The following is a 10,398-nucleotide window of genomic DNA, read 5'->3' as shown; positions in this document are numbered from 1 at the left end:
TGTTCAGTTAGCTTTAGCACTACTAATATCTGAATGTATTATCGTCAGAAATGCGCAAACTCCATTGTCTGATCAAAGTAGCCGGAAACGGGAAATGGTGGGCCGTCCCTCAGATCCAGATTCATCGACCCAGAATCAGATTCTGGGACGAGGGTCGATTCGGTAAGATTCGATGCGGATTCGGCATTTCCGCAACCGAATCATCGATTCAGGTTTGGCAGCCCAGCCAGTTCCATGTATAAGTACTCCCTCGGTCCCTCGTTCCATGGTACTGTACCGGATTCATCGTACCGGAATTGATTGGATCGCGTCTCCACTTTAGACTCTCGTCCCCCGTTCCCGTTCCTCGTTCCCACCGTACCAGAATCATGGCAACTAACTGTCTGACTGGCAGAATGTGTTATAGAGGGGCAGAGGGGCAGAGGAATCAGCAGAGGAGCATCATGTAATGTCCAGCATTTGGGTACTGGGAACTGCATCAGGTTGGTATCAGCAGAGGGGCAGAGGAATCAGCAGAGGAGCATCCCTCTTCAGGAAGAAGAAGCATCCGTGGCCCCAGCAATGGCGACCCACTTACCCTTACTTACCAGCCTCTGCCTTTGAGTTTCTGAAATTTGTCAGCGGCAACAAAGCAAAGCAGAGAAATTTCTTCTGAACTTTTCAGCAACTGCCTGCATATAGTATGTGACACTGAAAAAGTTTCAGAAGAAAAACACAAATCTGAAAGCAAGCGAGATGATTAACTATATCCATTAATCCAATCCAAAACGACCCGACAAATATACTGGACACGAATATATTAACAGGAACACGATTAGACCACAGCCACGACACCAAACAAGCACGAAAATTTATTGGTGAACAATATTGGTTCACTTCGCCAAGTGACAGGTTCCTACTTGTAGCTACTGCTTGTACTGCTGCTACTTGCTAACCAACCATCTGTACCATAAACTCAACAGCATCCCGAAAGAAAGACGCCTTTTCCCGAGCTCTCATTTCACGGATCTGATGAGCTCCTCGCTGAATTCCCAGAGTTGCTTCGCCAAGACGTCACTCTTCGCGTGCGCGCTCGTCTTCTCCTCGTTGCAGTCGGCAAAGTATTTGCCTGTCACCCCCTTCAGCTGAGGGTTGAGCCCTACATAACAAGTGGTTGCTGCTCCCTGGAAATCCACAAAGTAGTATTCTTTTAGATTAAGTATAAAATAGTCATCAGAGATTACACAACGATAAAGGTTCTTCTTCATTAGTTGCATCCTGTGCAAGCCTGCATTTGAATGAGAATTCTGTCAAAGCCAAGAATAGATAAGAACCTGAGGTACATTCTTCCAGAACAAGTAGGTGACAAGTTGAATTGCCTCTGCAAATGAAAACAAAATAAATATTACAACGCCGTGGGAACATTAAAAACTTGACATTTAAGAAACATATTCATTCACAAGAAAAATAAGCTTGAGAGCTTACTCATGAGAGCAAAGGAATGCCTCATCAAATTGGTCATGATCAATCCAGGATGAACGCAATTAACTGTGATGTTGGCTCCTTCCTCCTGTGTCAGTTTAACACATTATTTATCGTAGATCACAATGGAACATGTAGCTGGTGGTAGAGAATTTAATTGCTACTAGTTAGGTCAATAGGTCTAATTAAAAAATCACTGTGCTCATTGAAAGCTAGTACGTAAAAGGCTAAACCGCTGCGTTACTATGGTGATGATAACTGATAACAGTTTTATAACAATACAAATAAATATAAGAAGGGTATTAGAACCTAGGTCTCTACAACTTGAATTATATGAAGGAAGTTCATGAAGGTCTGAAATTAGTATTTCGAGGTTTGCTCTTGTGAATGAACGAATAAATGAAGAGAAAAGAGCAAAAAGTTGGAGAAAAATGATACCTTGAGCCGCCTAGAGAGCTCTTTTGCGTGCAGTATGTTTGCAAGCTTAGATTGTCCATAGGCCATTTTATCATTGTATCTGCCAATAAAAAAATACATTATTAGCAGCAGTTGAATCGATAGTAGATTTTCTCGTAAATAACCATAAGAACACATACATTTTCTTGTCATTGAGCTGATCAAACAGAATCCCCTTTGGATATGTATGGAGGTGGGCAACTGATGACAAGTTCACAATGCGACCCTCAATACCCGTGGACTTGGCAGTGGTTTTCATGTTATCAAGGAGAAGGTTGGTCAGTAGGAAGTGACCTGATTGAGCATTTGAGTGAAAGGGAAAACTATTAGTATCAGGATATCCACCATTGATTCTGTCTATTTCAAGTATTGCTGGCAGTTAGAGACTAACCAAGATGATTTGTGGCAAACTGCATCTCCACTTCGTCTTCAGACAGTTGGAAAGGACAGAACATCACACCTGCATTATTTCTGCAGAACAGAAAGAATTCAGACAGCTTGATTCAGTGAAGCGTAGGCAGTGCTGGAATAGGCTAGCAGTGATATACAGCTATCCTAAACTGAAATTTAATGTGACACAGCAATGTACATATCAAAGAAAAGAAGGAATGATACGAGATGAAGGAATTACATCAAGATGTTTAGAGGAAGATTCATGGCGTTGAACTGGTCAGCGAAGGCCCTGACAGACTTGAGGGAGCTAAGGTCAAGCTTCAGAACATCGATACGGGCTACTGGGTGTATCTTCATGATGCGCTTCTTTGCCTCTGATGCAGCCTCTGTGTTTCTCGCAGCAATGATGACATGGGCTCCTCTCAGGGCAAAGACTCTCGAGGTCTCTAGACCAATGCCACTAGATCCTCCTGAAAGATATCAGAATTGCGGCTTTCAGTAAAAAACATGAATAGATCTTGGAAACATCTTATAAAAAGGGATTGGCTGTGTGATAACTCAAAAAGATTGAATCTATGACAGGCTTGGTTGCAATGTAATGACAGCAATAGTAAATGCCCATAACAAATTATCGCAAGTGTGCATAAGCATAACCCACACCCATGCTTTATGAATAAGCAATATTGACACGACCAAAAATGGTTCCTCTAATTGTTCTAACACATACTAATGGAAGCTCTTGCATTCCGTTAGAATTCCCTATGTCCTGAACTTATTATTGTTGTAAAAAAAATCTAGAAAAAGTTGTTGTAAAAACAATACCAGAAAAGCTCCCATCAATATAACCAGACTTGGTTCTCAATGAATGTGAAAACTGTAGTCTAACAACCAACCTTACAGATGTTGATAATTTTGACTTATTCAAGTAAACGTAGGAGCTTCAAAATCCTAGTGCGATGAAAAGAATAGAAGAAGATTGCCATCTAACTTGAAAGGATCTTGTCACCGCAGCATATAATAACTCCGGCAGTAGTCTAACAACCAACCAGGATTGTTTAACTAATTAGTTTTTGATAATTTTGTCTTTTCAATTAAACATTGGAGCTTCAAAATAGTATTGCAATGAAAAGGGTGAAGAAGATTGTCATCTAACTGAAAGGATCATGTCACTGCAGCATATAATCACTCTTGCTGTGGTCTTCTAACAACCAACTAGAAAAAAAAGTCAGTTTCTGCTAATTTCTACTCCCTCCGTAAACTAATATAAGAGCGTTTAGATTAGTAGTGATCTAAATGCTCTTATATTAGTTTACAGAGGGAGTACTGTTCAAGTAAGCGTCGGAGCTTGAAAACCGTAGTGCAATGAAAAGGATAGAAGAAGATTGCCATCTAACTGAAAGGACCTCGTCACTGCAGCACAGAATCACTCTTGCGAAAAACTAAAGCACATAAAAGAGAGATAAAAATAACAAAAGTACTAGGTTCCTTCCTAATCCCTATTTGTAAAATTGGCCACACCATGATACTGGCAAGCAGGGTGGGAGGTGCAGAAATTGTCTGCACTACTACTTAAATCAAGAGAAAGCTTGGATCCATGGTGTGGCTTACCATGTGAAAACAAAATATTCATCTCAGATATTTGATTGGTTCTAGTGAAGAGGAGAACTGGCAGATAACACCAGCCAATTCAGGATTCGTTAAAGGCCACACAAAACAGTTCCCAGAAAGACAGGACCCAGAAATCCAGGCTGCATACTCTCATTCTCCACATAAAAAGGCGGACTTAACCAACTTGTTCACATCAAGAGTTTGGAGAAATACAAGCAACAGCGTCCTTGCCGTTCAGATTAAGAACAGAGCATAAATCTGAACAAAGACTAGTGGTTGTGCACAAAAAAACAGTTGTCACAACACATGTTCAGAAGTTTAGTACTTCAGTACATACTACCCTCAAACAAAAAAATCCCGGTCGTAAACCCACTTCCCAACTGCTCGTCCACAGAGCACACGACGAGAGCAGAGCAACCCCCTGTAGAAAATATTCAGAAAGGAAGGTTGCACACGAATCTAACCGACAGCATCACAGAGACTGTTTGAGCACTGCACCATGAAAAAAGCCAGCTAATTTGATTCACTGGTACGCGGTTAGCACACCAAGCAGGCTTTAGGGATCAAATTAATTTGATGTGAACATGATAGCTAATAATAGTAGCAGCGCTGCTGTTCTTGTGCTGACAGCGACGCATAACCAGCAGTCAGATTCAGGGCGCGTGTGCCCAAACAGGAAAGAGATCGTCACCGTATATGAGTGTATGACTAAACGAAACGCCCAAAAGGTGGTGTCCCCATCACACGGCCAAGAAGATGAGGGTGGACATGTCAGGCGGCACTGCGAGCGCCATTGGTGATCTGGCGGGCGGCGCAAGAGCAGGGGAGGAACCCGGCCGGTTGGGTGGGGGTGGGGTTGTGGTGGGTACCTGTGACGACGACGGTGAGGCCGGCGGCGCAGATGTCCTCGGTGACCTGCTCCGCCGTGGAGCCCGAGCCGAACCCGCTGGCGCCCGGCTTCCCGGTGATGAGGGACAGGATGCCCATCTGGTTCTTGGGTCGACTCCTAAAACTGCGGAACAGAATGTGAGCCCTCAATCAAGAAGAAGAAGAAGAAGAAGAAGGAGAAGAAGAAGCAGAGGAATCTTGGCAAACTCACCTGGACCTGGACGGATTAGCCGATGGCGAGGTTGGTTCCGGTGATGCGCGACGGAAGGGAGGGAGGAGGGCGGCGTGCAGGAGCGGGCGCAGGGGAGGAGGTTATTTATGGCCGCGGGGAGCGGTAGCAGCAGTTTGGTTGGGGAGTAGGCAGGCGGTCGGGCAGGCTACCGGCCGGAACGCAAACTCTCCAGTGAATCCGGCCGGGCCGGGACTCTACTCTACTATTCGATGAAACAGGTTTCCTCCCTGGATTCCCTCCCTTCCTTCTTCTTGTGTGTGGTCTCTGGCAGTGGACAAAAAAACCGAATCTCCTTTTCCTTTTGGGTCGAGAGAGAAAGAAAAATTGCATCTTTTTTCTTGATGGAGGAGTCTGATATCCAGAAGAGAAGAGTCCACAGTCCACACGTGTTGATCAACTGCTGCATTTTTTTACATCAATAAGACTCTATTTTTCTCAGATAATTGACATATCGTTTATATACAAATAATAATTGGGAAATAAAGTCTGCGGCCGAGCTCTCCCAAAAACCAGAGGATTTTTTGGTGTACGAATGGTACTGTGTTTGCCTCTCAACAGCAACCGTGTTGATCGACTGACGTGGTCACAGCGTGCGACCGGATATTACTGTTGTTGCATAGAATAATCAGAGGATGTGGGACATGTTTACGCGCGCACTCTGTCTAATAGCGATCGCCAGAATTGTCGAGTGCGAGACATAGAAGGATACACAATGGATGCGCTGGTCTGCCTCCACGGCCTCTCTTGATGGCAGCCGCCACCCGCAACCAGTGAAAAACTAGATGATGCACAAAGCCTCCATGGCAATAAGGTCTCACACATATTACTATGGGTGTGCATTGCTTATGGGGTGAGTTGATCATGGATTCCATGAGTTGGGGCCGGTGCACTAACATGTAGCTACATCCAAATAGACTGATTTCCGATGCCACTCATTCCCAATAATTATTCTAGACCAACCTATGTAGAAGGTATTTGGTTTCTCTAGCAATGCAAGCCATGAGAATGCTTGCTTGGTTGTAACTTTCTAACTATATGTTAGCTTGCATCGTGCGCACGTCTCTAGTTATATATAGGTGAAAAGAGATGTGCACAAATAAATGCATAAAGTCTTATATATTCTCTCCTTCTTGTCTTTGAAAGAGGAGTAGCTAGGTGAGCATAGACTAATATATGATCTTCTGACAACAATGAATATGAGAGCACTACATGAGACATCACATGTGATCTTAATCGAAGAAAAAGCAGTATCCCAATAAGCATTCTTAGAGCAAAGGATTTGCGTTGTTCTTCACCTTTCTTGCCTCACGACAAAACTAGTTATGTTATTAACTGAAACATTCTTGCACGTCCCAAAAATCCTCTAAACCAAATGGATCCTAAATGGATGGAAACTTTTCTCCAAAATAGAGTAAATATGATTCCTTAGGGAGAGTTATGGACAATTCCTACGATCCAAGTGTGCATTAGTCTAGGTACAAATGATTCTATAAGGATTTAGTGACCATGATCCTATGATTCAAATGATTGTATAGGAAAAGTTCCTACATAATGAAATCCTGTAAGAAAATTATGAAATTCCTTTGATCCAAAGAGGCCATGAGAATTCCCATGGATTCAAATTCTTCAAATACTGCGTGGTAGAGTGGAATAACATGGTTATAAGGATTTCTATGAATCAAACGATCCACACAGAATAATTCCCATGGATTCGAATTCTTCAAATACCCTGCACTATTTCTTTGAATCAAAACATGGCCCAAATCAAACGTATTAGGAGTACTGCAAGAAGGCACCATGACAGGACATGTGCAGTCATTGTTGCTTCATGTTAAACAGGACTCTAACACACGGGAATAACAAAATGCACTATTTTCTACACATGCATTGTAAAGTGGGGAAAAAATTCCTATGAAATCTAGCACAAATGACAAAAAAATCGTGTACCTTATGATCATATAATTTAAACTACCAACATGGATTTTTTCTCAAGGATTAAAATTCTCGAAAACGCCCTTGAAAAGTTATTTGAATCAAAGAGGGCCCGTATCCGGTGATCTCACAAGCTAGGTTTCATTTCTCATTGAGAACCCACATACAACAATTCTCTTTTTTTCTTTTGAATGATAGAGAAAAAATTCTTCATTGATGGAAGAGTCGGAGATGGAGAGGAGAGGACTCCAGAATCCACACATGGTGATCAACTTTTGTAATCAGAATTTGCGACCAGGTATTACTATTTTTTCATACAAGAATCAGGCACATAGAAATTAGCCAAAAAACAATTGTTTGATACACCGCGTGAAAGACAAATGACGCAGGATATGTGTGTGCGCATGTTGAGTGCGAAACATAGAAGGATCCACAATGGATGCGCATAACAACATCCATTATCTTCCTTGATGTCACCTTTCACTCGCAACCAGTGAAAACCTTGATGATCCACATCGACTACATGGTAGTAAGGTATCGCAGATTATGCAATGAAGATGCTTGGCTTATGTCGCAAGTTGATTCTGGATTCCTGGATATGGAGCTTTTGCATTACAAGTTAGCCGCATCCTAAGACCGACTATTTTCTAACGCCGCTCATTCCCAACATTTATTCTAAGAGATGTGTTCTGGATTCTGGATTCCCAACATTACAAGCATTCTGGATTCCTGGATGGTGGGTTGTAAATTTCTCTCTAACAATATGTTTTCTTTCACCGTGCTCACATCTCTAGTTATATATAGGTGAGAAGAGATGTGTTCAACTAAAGGCACATATATTCTCTTCCTCTAGTCTCTGAAAGAGGACTAGGTGAGCACAAATTAATATATGATCTTTTGACAACAATGAATACGAGAGCGGTACATGAGACATTACATGTGATCTAATCGAAGAAAAATCAATACCCGGATACTTTCATACTAACATCACTGTTTTCACTTAAAGGGCTTGTGTTGTTCATCATTGTCCCAGTTGCAAGTCCACCCTCGACTCGTAACTATGACCCGACCTTTTTTTTATCCTAGTTGCAAGTCCACCCTCAACTCGCAACTGGGGCCCGATCTTTCTTAACTAGTTGCAAGTCCGCCCTTGACTCGCAACTGGGACGTGACCTTTTTTGTCCCAGTTACAAGTCCACCATCAACTTGCAACTGAGGCCCAACATTTTTTCTAGTTGCAAGTCTATCCTCGACTCGCAACTGGGACCCGACCTTTTTTGTCCCAGTTGCAATCCCCCCTCGACTCGTTATTGTGACATGATTTTTTTTGTATCACTTGCAAGTCCACCCTCAACTTGCAACTGAGGTCCGACCTTTTTTTGTCTCATTTACAAATCCACCCTCGTGTCGCAAATTGGAGTCAGCCCTTTTTTTCGTTTCAATTTCACTCTGGACTCGCAATTCCGCCCCAACATTTTTTTCCTAATTTCAAGTCCACCCTCGACTCGCAATGGGTGTCCGACTTTTCTGTCCTTGTTGGAAGTCCACCCTCGATATGTAACTAAGGCCTAACTTTTTTGTCTGAGTTGTAAGCCCACTCTCGACTCATAAATGGGGCCAGACTTTTTTTTTACGAGTTGCAAGTCCACCATCGACTCGCAACTTGGGCCCAACCTTTTTTGTCCGAGTTGCAAGTCCATCCTCGACTCGCAACTAAGGCTCATCTTTTTTGTCCGAGTTGCAAGTCCACCTCGACTCGCAACTAGGGCCCAATCTTTTTTGTCCGAGTTGCAAGTCCACACTCGACTCGCAACTGTGGCCCGAACTTTTTGTTCCAATTGCAAGTCCACCCTGGATTCGCAACTCGGCCCGATTCTTTCTCCCAGTTGCAAGTCCACCATCGATTCGCAATTGGGGCTCGCTCGACCTTTTCTTGTCCCAGTTGGAAGTGCACCTATGACTCGCAACTTGGGACCAACCTTTGCAAGTACAAAACTCGACTCGCAACTTGGGTTTGACCTTTTTTAGTCCCATTGCGAGTCCACCCTCGACTTGCCACTAGGGGTCCACCCTTGACTCGCACCTAGGGCATGATCTTTTTTTGTCCCAGCTGCAAGTCCGCCCTCAACTCGCAACTGGGGTTCGACCTTTTTTGTCCCAGTTGCAAGTATTTCCTTGACTCGCAACTGGTACCTGACTTTTTTCTCCAGTTGCAAGTCCATGTCGGCTCACAACTGAGGCTTGACTTTTTTTTTCTAGTTGCAAGTCCACCCTCGACTCGCAACTGGAGTCCAACTTTTTTTGTCCTAGTTGCAATCCCATCCATGACTCGTAACTAGGACCTGACATTTTTTGTCCCAGTGGCTAGTCCAGCCCCAAGTCGCAACTGGGGATTCGACATATTTTTGTCCTAGATGCAAGTCCATCCTCGAGTCACAATTGGGGCACGGCCTTTTTTTCCTGGTTGCAATTACACTATTGACTCGCAACTGGTCCCAAAATTCTTTGTCCTAATTAAAAGTCCACCCTTGACTCGCAATTGGGGTCTGACCATCTTTGTCCCAGTTGGAAGTTCACCCTCGATTCGTAACTAGTGCCCAACTTTTTTTATCCGAGTTGCAAGTCCACTCTCGACTCACAAATGGGGTCAGAACTTTTTTTGTCGAAGTTGTAAGTCCACCCTCAAGTCGCAACTAGGGCTCAACCTTTTTTTTCCAAGTTGTAAGTCCACCCTCGACTCGCAACTCAGGCCCAACCTTTTTATCCGAGTTGCAAGTCCATCCTAGACTCACAACTGGGGCCCAACCCTTATTGTTCGAGTTGCAAGTCCATCCTTGACTCGCAACTAGGGCCCAACCTTTTTTCCGAGTTGCAAGTCCACCTTCGACTTGCAACTGGGGTCCGAGATTTTTAGACCCAATTGCATGTCCACCATCGATTCGGAACTGGGACTGACCTTTTCTTTGTCCCAATTGCAAGTCCACTGTCGACTCGAAACTAGGGATCAACCTTTTCTTGTCCCAACTGCAAGTTCACCGTCGACTCGCAACTGGGGCCCAACCATTTTTGTCCCAGTTGCAAGTCCAAACTCAACACGCAACTAGGGCCGGACCTTTTTTAGTCCCAATTGCGAGTCCATCCTCAACTTGTTGCTGGGGTTCCAACCTTTTTTGTCGCAGTTGCAAGTCCACCCCTGACAGCGAACAAATTGCAGATGAGCCGGCCCAAATAGCTAGGATTCTTTTTTTTTGTTTTATTTTCTTCATGATTTTTTTCATTTTTTTCTTCATTGGTTTTCCTCTCCTTACATTTTTATTTTTCAAAAGCAGATATCATTTCGTTTTTCTGATTCTTGTTTCACAAATTCACAAGTTTCAATAAATGTTTCAAAATTCGTAATTTTTTTCATTTTTCTACAATTGTTCGTG

At 43.2% G+C, this 10,398-nt stretch overlaps 1 protein-coding gene across 1 annotated transcript; it reads right to left on the bottom strand.

Annotated features, from left to right (window-relative positions):
• Positions 1-721: 721 nt before the first annotated feature.
• LOC123068661 (short-chain dehydrogenase TIC 32 B, chloroplastic) lies at positions 722-5,319 on the bottom strand. Its single transcript, XM_044491270.1, has 9 exons — positions 5,018-5,319; positions 4,788-4,930; positions 2,549-2,780; positions 2,309-2,388; positions 2,058-2,211; positions 1,900-1,978; positions 1,465-1,549; positions 1,314-1,360; positions 722-1,163 (listed from the first exon to the last, which is right to left on the bottom strand). Exons 2-9 carry the CDS (start codon positions 4,903-4,905, stop codon positions 996-998), a joined length of 963 nt encoding a protein of 320 aa, XP_044347205.1. The 5' UTR covers positions 4,906-4,930; positions 5,018-5,319; the 3' UTR covers positions 722-995.
• Positions 5,320-10,398: the final 5,079 nt, after the last annotated feature.

This window comes from Triticum aestivum, chromosome 3B, assembly GCF_018294505.1.
Source record: "Triticum aestivum cultivar Chinese Spring chromosome 3B, IWGSC CS RefSeq v2.1, whole genome shotgun sequence".
NCBI lineage: Eukaryota > Viridiplantae > Streptophyta > Magnoliopsida > Poales > Poaceae > Triticum > Triticum aestivum.
The sequence above is the reverse complement of the archived record's forward strand: the minus strand, read 5'-3'. Positions and strand labels throughout refer to the sequence as shown.

Bases quoted from the DNA above. Each gene is read 5' to 3' on its own strand.
- LOC123068661 (XM_044491270.1), bottom strand. From the start codon at position 4,905: ATGGGCATCCTGTCCCTCATCACCGGGAAGCCGGGCGCCAGCGGGTTC. The intron at 1,979-2,057 runs GTATGTGTTCTT...TTTTATTGGCAG, and splicing joins CAGCTCAATGACAAGAAAAT to ATACAATGATAAAATGGCCT. The intron at 1,164-1,313 runs GTTCTTATCTAT...GTGGATTTCCAG, and splicing joins TCTGGAAGAATGTACCTCAG to GGAGCAGCAACCACTTGTTA.